Below are 21,272 nucleotides of genomic sequence, written 5' to 3'. Positions count from 1 at the left end.
TAAGTTCCTCTGGCTTGGACAGGCACAAGACAGCTGCTAGTTTATATGTGCCATGAAAAAGATGTATGTTCCATAAGCTTCCCCTCAGCTGACCATCTCTATGTGGAAAAGTAGTTCAGGTTCTTTACACAACTAATCCTCTTTCTGTGCTGCTCCCTCCTGACCTCTCAAATTTCAGTCTGTTGAACTATTTCATACATGGCAAATACCATTAGGAGAGCTGACTATCAACCACAAGACCGCACAGCCATTTCTCTGATCTTCACAAGAATCGTCCCCAAGAACATCAGTGACCCCATTTTCAGAGGAAGATATTGAGACCTTGACTTGGGTCTGACACCAAAGCCTAGTTTTGTACCATAACGTTATGGCCCTCACCTTACCTGTGGAATTTACTTTTGTTCTGAAAAGAGAATGTGGTTTCCAAGGGAGGGAGTACCATCATTCCGTGTGGAACTGCTAGGCAGGGTGGTAAGAGCACAGAGGGAAGACCCTAAAAGATGATGCTTCTCCTGCTTGGCTGTCTTTTGCCTGCCATCAATGGGAAGAGCTGCCTCCACTGCTGGCCACAACTGCCTGCATTGATAGACTATGACCTGCAGATTCTTTGGGGCACCCCAGGACCACCCACAGAACTCTCCCAAAGCCTCCACTCCCTATTCCTGAAGACGAATTATGTCTTCCTAGAGCCCTGGTATCTTGGTGAGGCATAGCCTAGACACCAGGGATCAAGGCTGGCCCCTTTACCTGGCCTGGGATCTTACACCCCCAACTGCTCTTCATCCCACATCCCATTCTCAGATCATGACCATATGGAGGAAGCAACAGCCAAATTATTCAATTACGTAGATGAAGCCATCAAGAAGTTTCGAGATGGTGAGAAAGTCCCCAGGCTTGTGTTGACAAAACCCAGCCCCCCCAAGGCACTCCCAGAGGGCCTGCTGGCCTAGGGTGGGGATGTGTGGTGAAGAGTGGTGATAGACCCAGCATCTGTGTGCTCTATGCAGTTTCTGTTTGAAAAAACTGGCTTGAATTCCCAACCTTGAATTATGTAATTGTTTCCACCTATAAAATGTGGGTGATGAGAGCACCCTTCTCTTCCTCTTCCACTCAGATAAACCATCACTTCTGAAAGAGATTAATGTCAAGAAACAGGCATTTACTAACAGGCTGAATGAGATGTCTAAGATGCTGAAAGAGAAGGGTGAGAGGTGGAGCTGGCCCCTGCCCACCACCCAGCCCTTCACTTCCCCCAGGTCTGAGAAGAGCAGAGCCCAGTCTGCAGCCCTTCCCATGGCCCTCCCTAGGAATCCCCACCCTCGCCACATATGGGTTGCCTGTCCACACCTTCTCCCAGCTCCCTTTCTTGATGATACCCCAACACTTCATGGCTCTGTCTGCCTCCCCCAGCACCTCAGTTTCTCTACCATTTCATCCTCCTGGGCAGCCTGCAACAAGTCCTGTGGTGAGTACGTATAAGGACCTAGGGAGGGGGAAGAGAGGTGAGGGCCACATGGCCCTGGTTAAGGCTCCTGCCCATCCCCTCTCACAGACCTACACTCCGCACTGGAGGTCATTAATTGTGCCAACTGCAAGACACACCTTCTTACCTGTGAAGACCCAACTGTCTGCCCAGGTCAGTGGCAGCCAGCCATCCTGCCTCCAACCTGCCCCCACTCCATACTGGGTCATTGTTGTCTCTGTTTGGATTGTCTTCCTTCTCTGCCCAGCCCCAAGCTCTTCTTGCTCTCCATCCTCACCAGAGAACAGGGCAACTCCTGGGATTTTTTGATGTTGCATGTCCAACTTCAGAGCCATAAAGCCACCTGCCTCTAGGACATCTCTCCTGGAGGTCCCTCGGGCCTCAAAGCATATTCAAACATAACTCCCCCACCCCCAATCTGCTCTTCCCTCAGGGCCCATCTCAGCAAATGGCCCCACACAATCCCTAAGCCTCCTAAACCAGGAATTTCCTTCCCCCATATTCAATACATGCAATCACCAAATCTTGTTAAATAATTCTTAAATGTGTTGCCATATTTTCTTTGCAATATCCACCACCATTCTTCAGGCATCCTCACTTCTCACCTGGATTATGCCAACATCTCTCACCTGGACTCCCTGCCATTCTTGGCCACATCTTACTCAACAACTAAAAAACTTTCTCAAGGAGCAAATCTCCCTATGACACTCCCTATTTGTAGCCCAATTGCCCCCCAGATAAAGCCCACCTCTTCAGAAGGTCTTGTGCAAAGACCCTCCTCTCACCTCCCACCACCCCTGACTCTTCCCCAGACACACTGAGCTGCTGACATGCTGTACATACAGATGACTTCATGCTTCTGTCCTTGAACATTCTGTGTTCTCTGCCTGAAGCACAATTTTATACTTGACCATAGGACCAAAACTGAACTCATACTTGTTTTTCAAAGTCCAGCCAGAAGTCTTATTTCGTAAGAAGATTTCCCTGACAAGCTCCCACACCCTGAGGCTCATCATCCTTCCTTGTGTCTCTAAAATATATGCCAGGTACACAGTAGGTGCTCAGTAAGTGTTTTTAAACAGATGACTGAGTGGACAAATAAAAGGAGGAAAGAATGTAGCCTCTCTGGGCCCAGATGGCCCTCATTGCCCCCCAAACACCTGGTTCTCCTTTTTCCACCCCCCAGCCAGGACCCGGAGTACCTTCGCGTGGGTTGTGAGCCTTGGCATTATTCTGCTTCTGGCAGCCATAGCTGGAAGTGGGTGAGTGACTCTCCAGCCCTAGCATCCCCAGGGAAGACAAACCTACTCCTTGACTAACCCATCTCCACCCTGTTTCCTGGCCCAGATGGTACATTTTCTGGCATGAGAAGAGGAGAAGGGAAGCAGAAAAGGTACGGGGAATGGAGACCCCTGCCAGAATGTAGGTCTCCCGAAGAGGGAAAGCTTGGGGTAGCAAGGCTGAAGGCCCCAACTCTGGCTCCCAGGGTGTGACATCCAGAGCAGAGTGGGATCAAGCCTGGGGCTTGGGTGCCCCCATCCCCCCTTAATGTGAGCACACACCCAGGGCCAGGGGCCCAGGACCCAGTGCCATCAAATCTCCACATGGTGCCCTCCACCTATAGCTGTCCTTGTCCCTCTGCCGACCCTCTCCCCACCACAGGCCACCACACTCCCTTACATATACAGACAATCAACATGGCCCTCCTGCTCTCTGCTCCTGGTTAGGTTCAGTCAGCAGGAGTTCAGAGGGACAGAGACAAGGGCATGCAGAAGGTTAGGGTGGAAATACCCTTCTTCTTCTCTTATCAGGAACCTGGCAGTCCACTGTCTGAACCAAGTTTGCAGGTGCTATCGGGAAGCTCTCTCATCTCTGAGTTCCAGTAACTGTCCCTTCCCTGACACTCTCCAGCCTGGGGTGGGAGCAGTTCTGTGACCCAAAAGACCACACTCTGCCTTGTGGTTTCCCTATGCCCATGCCTGGTAAATACCTTTCATTAAAACATCTTTCTACTATTCTGGTGGACTGTAGCATTTGCTTCCTGTGGGGCCCGGACAGATGCAGCTGGCACTGAGAACTGCCCCATAAGGCCCCAAAGTGGCTTGTTCCCTCCTCTCAGCCTCCCACTGCTGGCCTACCATCCTTCCCCTCCTGAAACACCCCTCTCCTACTGCTCTGGTCCTAACAGTGGCAACTCCACAGGCTCAGTCCAGCCTTACCTAATTCCAGCACCAGAGATGAAGGCAGAGATGGCCTGGGTCCCTGTGACCAGGTATTGAACAGAGGCAGTGAGAGGGCAGCTCAAGGACCAGGGACTAGCAGAACAGGCCTCAGAAAACAAACTCCAAGTCACATTTACTTCAGAACCTCCCCCACATCCTGGCCAAGATGCCCACCCTGGGAACACCCAGGTCTCCAGTGGATCTGGTGTTGTGAGCAATGAATGCTTCCCTGACTCTGTCTGTGGTAGTGGGGTGGAATGGGGTGGAGGAGGGTGGAGGGAAGCGGCTTTACCTCCTCCTCCTCCTCCATCCCCATGTCCCTTTCCTTGTCTGCCCCTAAGGCTGCCAGATTAAGTGGAACCTCTGAGTCCTCCAGGCACAGCTCTGCCCTTTCCCCTCAACCTTGTGCCCTTCCTCACTGGTGCTCCCAGCCTCTTGTCTTTGGCTCAGGCTCTACTCTGAGACTAAATGGGACCTATCTGGCAACTTTGAAGCCACTGCCAGGCCCAGAGCCCTGGTCAGCAGGTCAACTCCTGGGTGCTGAATGGAAGCAGGTCTGGGAAGAGAGCTAAGGACAAGAAAAGCCCAGGACCTGGACTCGAGTCCTGTCTCTGATGCTAAGGTTCTGGGATCCCCCTTCTGCATCTGTTCCCCCATCTGAGCATGCAGGGAGGATGTTATGCTTCAGCCAGGTTGGTGTGCCCTGACCCTGGTGCCCACTGGATTCATATTTGCCTTCCTACATTTGCTCATGCTTTGGGTCAAAATATAATGCCCTCATCCCTTCCCCTCACCTCCGTCCATTGAAATCCTTCCAGGACCCACAGCCTAGCTCCTAAAACAAGCCCTCTTGTCTCCATAGGCCTTGCTGGTGGCCCTCTTCCAGAGCTAGTGCCCAGGCAAGACGTGACCTGACTCCAGTAGCACCACCTCACCGTAAGGGCTGCTCCTTTGGCGGGAGTGGGGGGACCGCAAGAGACTGAGGCAAGATGTATATAGACCATAAATGTCAACCAGGATAGGGAACCCAAAGCCCGAGGGTAACTGTGAGTCCCCAGCCATTGGCATCTCCAGCCCCCAGCCAGGGGGATACAGGAAGGCCCCCCTAAAGTGGTGTCTTCAGGGGCGCCTGGGTGGTACAGCAGTTAAGCGTCTGCCTTCGGCTCAGGGCGTGATACCGGCGTTATGGGATCGAGCCCCACATCGGGCTCCTCCTCTATGAGCCTGCTTCTTCCTCTCCCACTCCCCCTGCTTGTGTTCCCTCTCTCGCTGGCCATCTCTATCTCTGTCAAATAAATAAATAAAATCTTTAAAAAAATAATAAAAAAATAAAATAAAATAAAGTGGTGTCTTCAACTATGAGACGCCACTGAAGGTGGGAAGGGAGGGAGAAGTGTTTTCATTGAAAGTTTGGTGTTGCAGAAGAGCAGAGGTATGAGGGGCTTGGATAGGTTCGGTCAACTCCAAGAAATGTGTTATGGCTGAAGGGAGAGGCCCAGGTAAGAGGACGGTGAGAAGTGGGGCCCACAGAGGCACCCAGGCCCAAAGGGAGCTAAAGCAGGTAAGCAGGGAGGGCTAGGGGGAAGTAGTGGAGGGCTTTGCCAGTGGCAGGCCTGAGTCCTAGGGAGAGGACAGGAATCCAGAGAGGGGAAGGGTAGCTATGCCCAGACATATTTGGCTCCACATGCTGGGAGCTAGGATGTCTCCTCCATCCAGTTCCACAGACCCTCCCTGCCTCACAAAACTGAGGAAGGGTCCATAGATGTAAGGCTTTTGGAGAAAGCATAAAGACATAGCTATAGCCAAATGGTGAGGATGTCCTCATAACCATTCTGAATGACTGACCCAGAGCCCTGGACAGTAGTAATGGACCTCCAGGAAACTGTGATTCTATGTGTCTGTGAAAGCTGGTTGCCACCTAGGACAGAGGAAAAGCCAGGCTTTGATGGTGGTGATATTGTTTTCCTATTTATATTTAAATTGGGACTTAACCATTACTTCAAAAGTATCCAGAGCAACTGTTTTCTGATGCATGCAATGAAAATAGAAAACCCTGGATATAATTTATGAGTTTGTGTGTCTGTATATGTATATCTCTTATCAACAGATTTTTTTTATTATTTGAGGGCATATTTGCATGAAAAGTAGGTATTTGAGTTCTGCTAGAGCAGGAAGATTAAGGAATTTTGAGTCAGGTAAATCTTAGTCAAAATGTAGGCTCTGGAGGACTTTATGCTTCCAGCTATGACAGAGCAGCTTACAGCACACCAACATGACCATTAAGGGTAACTAAAAATAAAATACATCAGAGGAGCAAAACAAAATAAAAAGTCTGTTTAAGGCACCACATCTCTAATGCGTCCAAGATCCCAGAGGGAAGTAGAGGTCTCTGTGGTGAGCCCTTATCTTGCAGTGAGCTTCCCCTTGGCACTTCCGGGCTTCAGCAGCACAGACTGAGAGGCTTGGGGGGGCTGTCCCGCAGATGCCTGCAAAGTGTGGAGAAGCCAACAGAGCTTTTAGCAATATCATGGACTGAAGAGATGAAACGTGGAGTTCTACTTTGCCAAGATAGAATGCGAAAGGTCCAGATCCCTGAAAGTACAGAGGTGCAGAAAAGGCAAACAAATGCATTGCATATGTTTGTCCCCATCCTCTCAGAGCATTCCTGTTCGTAAACAGCACAGGCCCAAAGACAAAGAAATAGAACAGAAAAGATCTGAAATGCAATTTATCAGAGATTTTCCTACTAGGGAAATAAAAATTAGAGTTGGTGACCCACATAGGAAGAAAAGTTTTAATAAATAAACCAAGGTATTGGTTGGTGATAGCCTAGTACACCAGAGTCAGACTAATCCTTACAAAGCATGGAACTCAGCCACTGACAAAATTAAAGAGACCTATTCTTATTGTATATCACTGCTGGAGGATAGATTAAATATCTTCTAAAGGAAAATAATATCATCTAAAGCCACTACCATGCTTCATTTACAATATGCAGTATTCAAGCAAATATTAACAAGCATACCAAAAATAGAATCAAGAGAAAAATCAAGCAATAGAAACAAACCTACAAATGATCCAGATATCAGAGTTATCTGATATAAATTTTAAAATATGTGTGACTAATGCACCCAAAAGTATTCTTTGCAGCTTTACTGAGATAAAATTGACATATAACACTGTGTTAGTTTAAGGAGGTATAATGTGTTGTTTTGAAATACTTATAAAATTGCAAAATGATTACCACCACAGCATTAACTACCATCTCCATCACATCTCATAATTATCATCTTTTTTTTCTGGTGAGAATTTTTAAGATTTGCTCTCTTAGGAATTGTCAAGTATATAATACAATATTATTAACTATCACCATGCTGCACATTAGATCTCCAGAACTTATTTGTCTCATAACTAGAAATTTGTACCCTCTGACCAATATCTCCCCATTTCCCCCACCCACCTCCAAGCCCTGGAAACTATCATTTTATTCTGTTTCTATGAGTTTGGCTTTTTTAGATTCCACTCATAAGTAATATCATACAGTATTTGTCTTTTTCTGTCTGACTTGTTTCCCTTAGCATAAAGACCTCAAGACGCATCCACGTTGTTGGAAATGGCAGGATTTCCTTTTTTCTCGTGGCTGAATAACACGAACATTCATGTTATTTTATATATATTATATTATCATATTATAAGAAAATGTAATATATATATATGTGTGTGCGCTTGTGTGTGTGTGTATATATATATACACACATATATATATATGTATATATATATATCCATTATCCATTTATCCATTCATCTGTTGGGAGACATTTAGGTTGATTCCATGTCTTGGCTGCTGCGAATAATGCTGCAATAAACAGGGAATGAAGATATCTTCTCAAGAGTTTGTTTTTGGGGGCACCTGGGTGACTCAGTCAGCTAAGCTTCTGCCTTTGGCTCAAGTCATGATCCTAGGACCTTGGGATCGAGCCCCATATCTGTTTTTCTGTTCAGTGGGGAGCCCACTTCTCCCTCCCCCCCACTCACTTCTTCTTCTCTCTCTCTCTCTACCTCTCTCTCTCAAATTGATAACTCTTTTTTTTTAAAGAGTTTGTTTTTCATTCCCTTTGAATATACTCAACTCCAAAATTTCTGTTTGGTTCTTTTATATGTTTTTCTATTTCTTTGTTGAATTTCTTGTTTTGTTCTTGTACTGTTTTCCTGATTTCATTAAATTGTTTATCTGCATTCTCTTATAGTTCTCTGACTATCTTTAGAATAATTATTTTGAATTCTGTCAGGTAATTCATGGATATGCATTTCTCTGAAGTCAATTACTGGATGTTTACTTTGTTCCTTTGGTGATGTCATGTTTCCCAGATTCTTCATGATCCCTGTAGACTTGGGTAGGTGTCTTCTTCTTTGAAGAAGCAGTCACTTCTTCCAGATTCATGGACTGACTTTGGTAAGGAAAAACCCTCACCTATGGGTGGGGGCATGTTGGAGGCTCCAGGTTTGAGGGTGTGTGTAGGGACTGGGTTAGTTGGGGGGGGGGAGGTGATGACTTCATCAGCTCAGGCTGTTGGGTCCACAGCACCAACAGCTGTCTAACAGCTGGTGACTACAGCAAGAAGTCCACAGGGGCTGCACATGCTTTGGCATCCTCAGTGCACCTTCCCATCCAGTGCCTCCAAGTCCAGATGATGTTACTCATTTAAAAATACTTAATACTCAGCCATAAAAAAGAATGAAATCTTGACATTTACAACAACATGAATGCATCTAAAGAGTATAATCTAAGTAAAATAAGTCAGAGAAAGACAAACACCACATGATCTCGTTCATATAAGGAATTTAAGAAAAAAACAAAAAAAAGAAAAGAGAGATAAACCAAGAAATAGACTCTTAACTATAGAGAACAAACTAATAGTTACCAGAGGGGAGGTGGCTGGAGGAATGGGTCAAATAGGTGGCGGGGATTAAGGATGGCACTTGTGGATGAGCACCATGTGTTGTATGGAATTGTTAAATCACTATATGGTACACCTGAAATTAATATTACAGTGTATGTTAACCACTCTGCAATTACTATGAAAGAAGATTTCACTAATCATTTAAAAATAAGTAAATAAATAAGTAAATAGGTGTCAGAAGTAATACATATATATCTATCTATAGAGATGAGAGATGATAGATAGATGATAGATAGATAGATGATAGATAGATAGATAGATAGATATAGATAGATAATAGATGATTGATAGATGATAGATAGATATAGATAGATGATAGATAGATAGATAGATAGATGATGATAGATAGATAGATAGATAGATAGATAGATAGATGATAGATGATAGATGATAGATAGATGATAGACAGACAGATGATGATAGATAGATAGATAGATGATAGATAGATGATAGATAGATGATAGATGATAGACAGACAGATGATGATAGATGATAGATAGATAGATAGATAGATAGATAGATAGATGATAGATAGATAGATGATAGATAGATAGATGATAGATGATAGGTAGGGATTTAATATGTATTTTTTCAAAAAATGGTGCTGACCAATTCGTCATCCATAGGCAAATATGAGCCTAGACTTAAGTCTCAAACATTATTAAGAACATGAACTCAAAATACATCATAGGATTAAATGTAAAACATAAAACTAAAATTAGTAGTGTAAGACATAGGGGTAAGTCTTCAGGATCTGGAATTGGACAAAGAATCCTTGGATAACACCAAAAGCACAATCCATAAGAGGAAAAAACTAGTAAATTGAACTTTATCAAAATGAAAACTCTCACCCATGAAAGACCTTGTGAAGAGGATGAAACAACAAGTTACAAACTGGAAGGAAAGATGTGCAAACTGCACATCTGACACAGGGCTAGTGTCTAGAATATATAAAGGATTCTCAAAACTTAGCAGTAAAACTCAAGCAATCCCATTAGAAAATGTCCGAAAAACATAGAAAGACATTTCACCATGGAGGATATACAAGGGCCAAATAAGCACATGAAAAGATACTCAGCATTATTGAGTGCAAAGAAAACACCTGCAAAAGCCACAGTGGGATATCAGGGGACACACTGGCCTCTAACACTGATGGCACCAGGTGCCAGTGGGGCCCTGGGACAAGGGGATCTCATACGATCCAGGAGGGCAGGTGTGACAGTCCTGCCACTCCACATGGGGTGTTGGAGGGACGGGAGCATGCACACACACACCCAGAATCCACAGGTTTCTGAGCTGTTCCACTGTCAGGGCTCCAGAGTGGCATTCCTCTTGGTCAGTGGGCAGAATCTACCAGAGTTCCAGCCAATGAGTAGGGGAGTCATGTATAAAGCCTTTTCAGAATCTGGCAGTGTTTTTATGTACTTTGGAGCCTGAGAGCTTCAGCTTTTGCTCAGTCTGGAGCAACTGAGACAAGAGCCGAAGCTCTCAGCAAGGGTGCCCTCAACTCTCCCCTACCAGTCACCAGCAACACCTCCCATCACAGCCCTGGCTGAGTCTCCCAGTCCTTGTTTTCCAAATCTACTACATGCTCCCTTACCTTCTATCTGTGGTCACACTGAGCCTCTCCTTCAAGGAAATACATATCCATATGACCTGGCTCTACCACACACCAGCCAGAGACTCTGCTGAACAAGAAGATGTCTGACACTTTTCTCATTTCCATTCTATACAATGCTTATTACTTTATCTTATTTAACTGTACCAACATGTATTAAGTATTATAATCCTCTCTTTACAGATAAAGAAATTGAGACTCAGTGAGGTTGTTACTTACCCAGGTACATCTTTTTTCCAAAGAGCATTTCAGACTTTTCATAGTCTGGAAACTGAGAAGTAAATCCAGAACCAGAGGACTGAGGAGAAGTCTTACCTTCCACCCCCACATTCCCACTGCAGCAGTCATTAGTGTATTGCCTCTGTTGGTGGCCATTTTTATCAACACTATCATAAGAATGAAATCTGCCCCTATCCCCTATGTTTCCTTTCTTCTGTCACTGTTTGGTCTGCAATGGAAAATGCCATTTGAGCATGTCATTTGCTCTTCTAAATCAATTTTCCCATATCTTTTTTAATCATTTATTGAGCACCTTCAATGGTCAGGCACTGTACTAGGTGCATTATATAAATCATTCCTGACCTTCAACATAAGCCCATACAAAAGGTTACTTTTCCATTAGATGCCAGACCCCAGCTTTGTTCCTATCAGCTGGCACACTGTAAAGTGTGGACATGTGTGGGTGTCATGCACTGGTATATACACCTTCAGAATGCACAAGATTCAAAGATGTCATATCTCAGGCCAAGACCCAGAGAGGTTAAAAATCCGAAGTTGTCCCAGTTAGCTCATGAATCCACCCACCTTCAAAGGCCCCACATTAAATTTTCCTCCTCCTACCCTGACTTCAGGGTAAAACAGCTGCATTCAGAGAGGCCAGGAGGAACACCAAAAAGACACAGAGGCAATTTATAAGAAGAGAATCTTAATAGAAAGGAGGTGGGTTGTTGAGAAATGAAAATGTAGGGCCCATCCTGTCAGAGGAAAGCCATTAGAACCCTATGGTGTTAACTGATAGCAGGTGTTTGACAAGGATCCCATCTCTTTTATGAAAGAGACATCTACACAGAAAAAGGCATATCCTCAAATTTGTTTGAAGTTAAGGATCAATATTCTTTGCCTCAGTAAATCCAGAAGGCTTTCAAAATGCTTGTGTGGCAAAGAAGACCAACAGACACTTCTGGACACTGAACCCATATTCTGCAAATACATAACATCTGCCAGAAGAGGCACGCTGTCTGGGCCACTCCACCGAGTGAGAGGCTATGGCACGCAGGAGAGATAGATCCCTGCCTCCCCTCCCTGTTGCCAGCCACAGGAACAGTGTCCTGCACATAGCCCACCTGCTTCACATCATTGTCATCCTCACGACCTTATTTTGTTTTCAAAATTCAAAAAGAAAGAAGGAAAGAAGAAAGAAAGAAAGAAAGAAAGAAAGAAAGAAAGAAAGAAAGAAAGAAAGAAAGAAGAAAGAAAGAAAGAAAGAAAGAAAGAAAGAAAGAAAGAAAGAAAGAAAGAAAGAAAGAAAGAAAGAAAGAAAGAAAGAAAGAAAGGAAAAAGAAACCAAGATGTGAAGGGGTCAGCACACAGCTGGATGGTAACAAATACCTTGTCCAGTGCTCTTTTCGCTGAGCCATATCATATGCCCTTTTTCTGGAGTGTCCATTTCCATCTCTAAGCTACAGAAACAAAGAGCCCTAGGTCTAGAAGGGCTCAGGGGTGCTACTCTCTGAAGTTACTGCCCCAACTCCACCAACTCTAGGACAAAGGTGAAAGGAATGAAAATGCTCTGGGGAGACAGACTTGCTTGAAGTCCTAGAACTTTCTAACATCAGGAGACCAGTCTATGTTTGTTGAAACAGCAAGCTGAATAGTGGGGGAGGGAGGAGGCAATCTGGGAAGCAAACATCAGCTCCATATACACAAGCAGTACTGAAAATGCCATTTATTGGGCAACTACCATGTGCCAGGCACTTATCAATACTAACCCTTTTTCATCTTCACCATGACCATGTGAGCTGTGGCCCATTATCCTCATTTTGATGATGGGGAATTCAAAGTTCAGGGTGGTCAGGTCACCCGCTCAAAGTCACACAGCTAACCAATGAATGTGCTGGGTCTGTGCCAACCCAGAGCCCTTTTCCTTCTACTGCACCACATTGCCTCCAACAATGGCTCCCCAACAATGGGACAGCTGCCTCCAAAGTGCTGCCTACCCTCCCAGGAAGTCAGGCAGAGGTGGGATGGACCCAGAGACTGTAAGCTCCCTCTGACCCTGACCCTCAGGCACTTCAGTTAGAAGCACAGACGCTGCAGCCAGATTACAAGGGTCCCAGCCTGGTCCATCATTCACCAGCTATGTGATCCAAGACAAGTTACTTAACCTCTGCTGACTGCCAACTCCCCAGAAAGATGACCAAAATAATCTGTTGATCAAGCAAAGCCAGGCTTGCTGCTCCCTGCAAAGAGAAGAGCGAAAGCCTCATAGACTTATGTCGGAGGAGAAAAGGCGAATGTGGGATATTTATGAGGTCTGGATGGTCTGGTTCAAGGTAGATCTTTCCAATTAGGGGCCCTCATTGGCACTGGGCAAAATTCTCAACACAAAAGGATTTGTGGACACAGCAAGGAACCATGCTCGACATGCAGTCAGTTGATGAGCCCAACCAATCGATTTTTTTAGAAGAGATTACTTACCCTTTCGAGAGAAAGTTGAGTGGTCCATTACCCAGGTAAATGGATTTTTAAGAAGTTTCTGAAACAAACCATAAAGATATTTGCAACTTTGTCTTCCTGAGCAAGAATGTCATGCAGTTGTAAAGTCATGTCAGTGCTGAATGTCCAACAGTGAAGTCATATTAATGCAGACAGTAAGCTCTGGGATGTGGATGGTTTCAGTTCTTACCCCTGCTCCTCAGTGTCCTCATCAGCACAGGGGGAGAGCAATGACACCTGCTTGCTAGGGTTGGAATGAGATATAAGTTCCTATGTATAAATGACTTAGGCCAATACCTGGCACCTAGTACGCATATTAGTCAGCCAGGCCTGTCATAACAAAGAACCCCTGGGTGACTCAAACAACAGGCATTTATTTCCTCACCGTTCTGGAGTTTAGAAGTCCAAGATCAAGGTGCTGTGAGGGCTGGTTCCTTCTAAGGCCTCTCTCCTTGGTGCATAGGTGTCTATCTTCTTTCTGTGCCTACGAGGTCTTACCTCTGTGTGTGTGTGTGTGTGTGTCCTAATCCCCCTTTTTAAAAGAACACCATTCATATTGGATTAAGACCTACTGTAGTGATCTCACTTTACTTAATCACATTTTTAAAGACCCTATCTCCTAGCATTATCTCCTCCAGTGCTAAGTGAAATAAGTCAAGCAGAGAAAGACAATTATATGGTTTTACTCGTTTATGGAACATAAGAAGTAGGAAGATTGGTAGGAGAAGAAAGGGATAAAGAAAGGGGGGGTAATCAGAACAGGGAATGAAGCATGAGAGATTATGGACTCTGGGAAACAAACTGAGGGCTTCAGAGGGGAGGCGGTGGGGGAATGGGATAGGCTGGTGATGGGTAGTAAGGAGGGCACGTATTGCATGGTGCACTGGGTGTTGTGCGCAACTAATGAATCATGGACCTTTACATCAAAAACCAGGGATGTACTGTATGGTGACTAACATAATATAATTTTAAAAATATTATTAAAAAAAAAAAGACCCTATCTCCATATACAGTCGCATCCTGAGATACTGGTGGTTAGGGCTTCAACATATGATTTTGCAGGCAGGGGATATGATTCAGCCCCTAACAGTAGGAATTTACTGATGGCTCTGCTATCATGTTTCCAAAGAGCTAGACTACACTCTGGCTATGCTGGGCTATTTTTAATTCTCCAGATGTGCCATTTTCCTCACTACATATTTCTTCTCTGCCCCTTTCAGCTGGGCAATTCCTACTCAACACTGAGAACTCCACTCAACCTTTCTTTTCTTTAGGGAGCCCTCGCCTGGGTGCTCAGAGCAGGGCAGATTCCTGCAATACAGTCTTTCTCAGCCCCCTTCCGCTCCAGCACTTACCGTCGAACTGCATCAAGAGTGGATCTGCTGCTGTTGTCTCTCTGCCCTGCAGAACATAGAATGCAAGCTCTGTGCCATAGGAACTTTCCTGCCTGCCACCCCCTTGTCTGCCCCAATTCCTGCTGTCCCAACCACCCTGTCACCAGATCTCCCAGGGAATAGACCCTACACCCAACCTGGCGGGGACTCCAAGGCTTGGAGTGGCTGCTGCACACAGGTACCCACTCCTACGTCAAGCTCTTGGGCACACCCTAACATGGGTCTGCTAAATACAGTTGGGTCCTTTGATTGCCCTGCTGGCTGCCAGTCCCCTCTCCCCACCCTCACCTCCCACCTTCTTCTTTGTACCCAGAGCCCTCAAAATGAGCCAATGTTTGAGTTGTTCACTGTGCAGCCTCATACAGGATGGACCTTAGCTTACTGGTCTGTGTGTATGTATCTGTTTTCTTCTGTCTTAGTAGGATCAGGCTGCTATCACAGAGCACCATGGTTTGGGGGGCTTAAACAGCAAACATTTATTTCTCACAGTTCTGGAGGCTGGAATTCCCAGAGGAAGGTGCTGACAGACTGTGTCTGGTATGCAGATGACCATCTTCTCATTGTATCCTCACATGTCAGAAAGAGAGAACTCTTGTGAGGTCACTAATCCCATTCATGACTGAAGCACCTGCCAAAGGCCTCACCTCCTAACACCATCACATCAGGGGTTAAGGATTTCAACATATAAATCTGGAGAGGGACAAGTGAGTCCATAATATTCCCCCTTCTGAAAATCAGGGTAGCACTGGCCCATCCCAGCTCCAAGACCCTTCTTCTGCCCTCCTGGTTACTGGTGGTGGCTCCAGGCTGCCAGTAGGCAGGCACTGGGTGCTGGGTGCTGTCCAGCAGAGAACTCACAGAGGAGCAGCCCCAGGTGCTTCACGCAGACTTCACAACTACCCCTCACTTTGGTAAGAGCAGATACCATGTCCTCAGCAGGCAATATGCACCCAAAGGGCCATTTCACATTAACCACAGTGATTCAGTCAGCTCAGCTGGCTGACCTTTGCTTCACAGAACTCCCTCCCCTTGTGCTTCTGGTTAGGATGGGCCACAGGAGGTATTCTGCACTGGATTTGGAGGCAGAAGCACAACAGTGGCCATACTGTTGCTTATGCTTAGAAACAGGGCTGGGGGAGGGGGGCTTGCAGAGATGAGGTGCAGATGCTTTTGCAGCTCATGCATGTTGTCAACAACTTGCTGACTCACCTTGTCAGCATGAGTGGCTGGGCCTGGGCTGTGGCTCCTCCCCATTATTCCTCCAGTCCTGATGTGGACTTAGCTCTGTGACTAAGGCCATGAGCTTCTCTGGCAGGACATCCACATCGTCAAGGTTGGAGGCCGTGGGAACCAACACAGGTTTCAGCCTGTCCTCGTGGGTTCCCCCTCCTTCACACCTGTCTTCCCTCCCCCACTGCCTCCAGCATCCCACACTGACAAAGGCCTTCCACAGGCTGCTCAGCTCCCACAGCCACCTAGGGCATAATAGACAGCAGTTGGCTCTGCTGCTCTGATTGAGCCCCAGCTAACACACACTAACCAAACCACAGGGAGATTGCATAAATCCAGCACCACTGCTCATGGACAGTAAGAACCTTATCTGCTAAGCAGCCATAGGAGTGAAGCCTCTCTCTGAAGGCAAGTCTAGGTGAGGAAGCAAAGTCTGGTCACAATCACTCAACACACTGATGTCACAGCAAGGGGGGCTGATTGAATGACCTTGGTACACCAGTGGCCTGAACCTACGCCTGAGCCGGTCTTCTTTGGACATCCCAACCAGTCCTGGAGACTAAAACTCAGCTCTTGATCCTGAGCACACCTACTCCAGAGCATTCAGAGCACCCCCTACACACTCAAGCCCCATCAGTGTTTCGCATACATTTTCTACTGACAAGCTCTGTGTTCATCAACTGCACCTTCCCAGAACCTCTGGGGTGGGAGGGCGGTGACTGCTTGTGAATCCACATTCTATGTGCTGGAAATAGTCACAGAGCCTTCACCAGCTTCAGCACCTAATCCCTGCCACAACAGACAGTTACTCTTTTTATACCCATTTTATAGGTGAGGAAACTGAGGTTTAGAAAAGTTAAGTGACTTGATCACCATCACACAAGGAAATACCAGAGCTTGGGTTCTGGCCCAGAATTGTTTGCCTGCCTGTTCACCACACTGACTTTCTAGGACCCTCACCAGGGTATTCCCCAATCTTTGCAGCCACATATTTCTAGGCCAGTTCTTGGATCCCTTTATAGAAGACTGAGCCAATCCATTACATGTGGACTCTTGTTAACTGTATCTCACATTAGATGGGGATGATGCACTCCCAAAGTAGCCTCCTTTCTATGTGAGCAGATATTGCCTGGGATACCCCCATACAGACCAGGCTTGGCCCCCTGTGGAGCAGGCAACCCACACTGGGGCTGGAGCCAGAATGGAGGTGGTGTCCAGGAACGGTCTTCAACCTGTGACCAGAGGGTGGGGGTGCCAGCCAAAGTGAAAGTACAGCAGAGCCCCCGGGTCAAGGGCACAGCATGTGCAGGAGCCCTAAGGTGCAAGAGAGCTTGGCCTATGGGAGGAACAAGTTGGTGCATAGCGAAGAGAAAGAGGTAAAAGGAAGGATGGGAGCATAGCCCATAGACCAAATTACACAAAGCTATGTGGTTTGTGGTGGAATATTTGGATTCTGAGTGACATGAGGGAGTACTGAAGAGTTTTAAGCAGGGGAACAATATGATCTGATTCACAGATGGTAGAGAATGGAAACAGGGGGTAAGGGTGGGGAGGAGAGTCTGGCAGGACTCCCTGAGGACCAGTAAGGAGGGACTACCATCACTCCTCCCAAGACGCACACTGCTCTGAACACATGACCTGGAGTCCCAAGAGATCCCTGCCCCATGTATACCACCTCACCACCCCCTGGTTGTCTGGTGAGCACATCATTCAGGGTTCTAGCTGGTGGATCAATTGCTGCAAATTGAAACTCTTCACATACTGAATTCCTTGTGGCGTAGGTCCTGTGGCTCCAGAATATGCTGGAGAAAAATTAGAGATATGGGGCTATTTACAAGAAATCATTCTTGCAGGTCTTCTGGTTTCTTCTAGAGGATTGAATGCATTTATCTAACTTTGCTCCCTCCTGAAACTCCATTAAAACTATACTGAAGAGTTTTGGTTTTTGATGATAAACCTGTAGTGATTGAGGAGAAGAGGGGAGAACACAACAGCAATCAAGCTTTGGTAGCTGGAGAACAGAGGTGTGGAAGCAATGGAACTAGCACCACAGAGACACCAGGGCCAAAGCCAGCAATATAGAGGCCAAATGGCCTCAGAATCCTAAGAGCCAGGAGCACACCAAAGAGTGCTTGCCAGGGGAGCCATGGGCCTCTGCTGCCGGCAGTGAGAGAATGCACTGAGTGTGGAACACTAAAGCTGACTATTATTGCCACACATTGGTGACTGTAAACAGTATCACTGATAAGTGCTCCTCCTGCATGGTTGACCATGCTCACAACCTCATTCACCAGTGCTCAGACTTCTCAGGCACTGGCAGCACTGGAGCCCTCTGCACATGAGTAAGGGTGCAGCTCAGTGAGAGTGTTAAGAAGCCCCTCTCCACTCTATGCTCCTGAGGACTGCCCCCTCGTCCGCCTCCCAGAAGCCTGGAGATGGGGTGCCAGGCACAGGTGATGGGACCAAACAGGTGGTTAGGTGGTTGTATGCATGTGAAACACTTAACGTAGGGGCCCCTAGCTCTCAGTATTCACAGCTGGCAGTAGGACTCTGACCCTAGTATTACCCATGTCTTCATTATGTGTATTTCTAATGTTTTGATGTGTGAGGCCTTGCTGACTCTGGAGGGACTGCTCCTTCCTGCACCAGTTAATTCCTAGAGACAGCAAACAACCCACGTGGAGTGCACCATTCAAATGCCAATCAAGCCAGCCAGAGCCCACCCTCCAACCATCTCCTTTGTGGGGCTTTCATACCCGAGGCCACTATCCACCTGCCCTAATCACCTTAGGGTCAGATGCCAGAAGTGGGGTCAGCCCCAGTGCCACAGAGCCAACTGAGATACTCAAACTACCCAATCCTGAACCTCCTTACACTCCTCACCTGTTCTTTCCCACAGAAACCACAGTAAAGCCTCCTGCCCGTGTTTTCCCCTCACTACCTCTGTCTTCTGATTGCCCCAGTGCTTCTCCATGTGGCCCTGCAGGCCGCACTGTGCCTCTTCTTCCCAGGGATCTTTGAGTACAAAAAACTTCTTTCATGACCATCATTTCCTTGTCCGTGTATCTCATCACCTACTGGCAACTTTCTATTTCTTGACCTGGGTAGTGGCTATGTGGGTGTGCAGTTCATTATTATTTTTTATTGAGATGTCGGTCAAATAACATTAAAAATCACCCTGTTAAACTATACATTCACTCCCCATTACCCAGCCCACCAGCCCCAGTCAACCATTAGTGTGCTTTCTCTCTCTATGGATTTGCCTATTCTGGAAATTGCACATACATGAAATTATACAATGTGTAGACTTTTATGTCTGGCTGCTTTCATTTAGCATAATGTTTTCAAGGATCATCTATGAACCCATATATGTTGTAGCATGTATAGAACATTCTTTTCTGTGACTGAATGACTCCATTTGTGGATGTATCATATTTGTTTATTCATTCATCAGTTGTTGGACAATTGGATTGTTTCCCCCTTTTGGGCTATTATGAATAATGCTGCTATGAACATTTATGTAAAAGTTTTTGTGTAGACGTATGTTCTCACTTGCCTTGAGTTTATACCTAGGAGTGGTATTGTGGGGCCATATGGTAACTCTATGTTCAGCTTTGTGAGGAATAGACAAATTGTTTGCCAAGGTGCCTCCATTTTACATTCCCACCATCAGCGTATGGGTTCCAATTTCTCTACATCTTTGTCAACACTTGTTATAATTTAAAAAATTAGAATTATTTTCTCCCTTAATTATTCTGACTCATGGGGACCATTTACTTTTCCGTGGTAACAATTACCTCAGCTTGTAATTATATATTCCTTTGTTCTTTAACTTGTGTAATTATGTATTCCTTTGTTCTTTAACTGATTAGACTGGAGATTTCATGAAAGCTATTGACTGCATGCTCAGTGCTCAACCTATTGCCTGACACACAATTGGAGCTCAATAAATAGTAGAACAACTAAGGGGGTAGATGGTTAACCCATGAAAAGGAAGGACATGGCATCAGACTTGCCCCACCACCAGGCAGGGTCAGCAGCTGGGCAGACAGCCGCTCCCACACACTTTGTGCCAGTCCCGAGGATAAGCACTGATGGTACAGAGTGACCAGGACAAGGCCCTGACCTGGGGGGATGACAGTCTGAAGCCTGAGACAGGTCCATAAGCTGACATTTCCCCACGGGTGATCGCACCCTGATGGAGAACAGCACAAGATGACTTCAGAGCACAGAACTGGCATGGAGATCAAGAAGCCTTCTCAAAGGAGGTAGCCCTAGTATGATAGTTAATTTTATGTGTCAGCTTGACTGAGCTAAAGGATATCCAGAGAGTAATTATTTCTGGGTATGTCTGTGACGGCGTTACTGGAAGGGACTAACATTTGATTCAGTAGACTGAGTAAAGAGATCCACCCTCACCAATGTAGGCAGGCGTCTTAGAATCCACTGGGGGCCCAAGTAGAACAAAAAAATGGAGGATGGGAGTCTCTCTCTCTCTCTTTCTGTCTCTCTCTCTCTCCTGGAGCTGGAGCTGGAGGATCAGCTCAGACATCAGAGCTCCTGGTTCGCAGGCCTTTGGACTTGGACAAAATTATACCACATTCTCCTGGTTCTCTATTACTGTGTGAGTCCATTCCTAGAATAAATCAATCTCTCTCTCTCTCTCTCTCTCTCTCTCTCTCTCTCTCTTTCTCCATATATATATATATATGAGTGTGGCTGATGGCTGAGGTCTTCATATATATATATATCTTCTATTGATTCTGTTTCTCTGGAGAGCCTGATGAATACAACCAGGATTGAGCTAGGTGGAAGGAAGGGGAGCAGAAGAAGAATAATTGAAAACCACTGTGAGATCTCACTTGACCAAAAATATCTTGTCCACTAACTTAACCATGATTACCCTTTGTGCCTCTGCAGCCTACAATTCTCATCATTAGTGACAAACCTTTGGCTCAGGCCACAGAGGCTAGTGGTATATCCTGGACTGCTCTACCAGACTGCAGCACTAATTTGTGCTAGGAGAGGAAAGGTCAGATCTGGCCAACAGAGAGGCAGGGCAGGAGGGGGTGGGAGTCCCACACCCACACAACCTCTAAGCCAATACTCTCTCTTCATTGGGTAGACAGTGGCCTCACTCTGGGGACCCAAGGAGACTCTGGCAACAGGCCTTGCCTGAATCCAGTGAAGTCTTCCCATGCACTTGGTAACCAGCCTTCCTCTTTGGCAATAATTAGATCCCTTGCAGCAGAGGGAGGGCAGTACCCAAAGTCCCCATCAGTCTCCCTATTTTAAAATGAATGTAAATGTTAAGGAGAAAATTAAGTGGTAAACACTCTCTGGTTGGCAAGTTTGTAGCTGAACTCATGAAAGGGAAGATAAGCACCTCACAGCCAATGTGCAGCAGTGTGGCCCTTTTGCCCCCACCCACTATCTGCTGAGGCTGGCAGATGCTGGGGGACAATGCTCATAGGCTTCACTGCTGTGACCCAGCATGAACCCAGGGCCCTGCAGGCTCAGTGGGCAGGGCCCAGCCCAGGTTTACAAAGGGTAAGGGACCCACACGCACTGCCGGGAACTTAAGTGACCAACCAAGAAATCCGCATCGCTCCTCCAAGAAGACCTCAGCCATCAGCCACACTCACCTCC

General features: G+C 46.2%; 1 protein-coding gene across 1 annotated transcript in view; it reads left to right on the top strand.

Moving 5' to 3' along the window:
* Positions 1 to 500: 500 nt before the first annotated feature.
* The window catches only part of TEX51 (testis expressed 51), a 34,707-nt gene continuing 13,935 nt past the window's right edge, over positions 501 to 21,272 (top strand). The window contains exons 1-7 of the mRNA XM_057316873.1: positions 501 to 702; positions 802 to 876; positions 1,115 to 1,204; positions 1,448 to 1,465; positions 1,553 to 1,636; positions 2,670 to 2,745; positions 3,603 to 3,755. Of these exons, the coding sequence (XP_057172856.1) occupies positions 501 to 702; positions 802 to 876; positions 1,115 to 1,204; positions 1,448 to 1,465; positions 1,553 to 1,636; positions 2,670 to 2,745; positions 3,603 to 3,755 (698 nt within the window). The remainder of the gene's footprint in view (positions 703 to 801; positions 877 to 1,114; positions 1,205 to 1,447; positions 1,466 to 1,552; positions 1,637 to 2,669; positions 2,746 to 3,602; positions 3,756 to 21,272) is intronic.

This window comes from Ursus arctos, unplaced genomic scaffold (genome assembly GCF_023065955.2).
Source record: "Ursus arctos isolate Adak ecotype North America unplaced genomic scaffold, UrsArc2.0 scaffold_1, whole genome shotgun sequence".
NCBI classification, from domain to species: Eukaryota; Metazoa; Chordata; class Mammalia; order Carnivora; family Ursidae; genus Ursus; species Ursus arctos.
The sequence above is the reverse complement of the archived record's forward strand: the minus strand, read 5'-3'. Positions and strand labels throughout refer to the sequence as shown.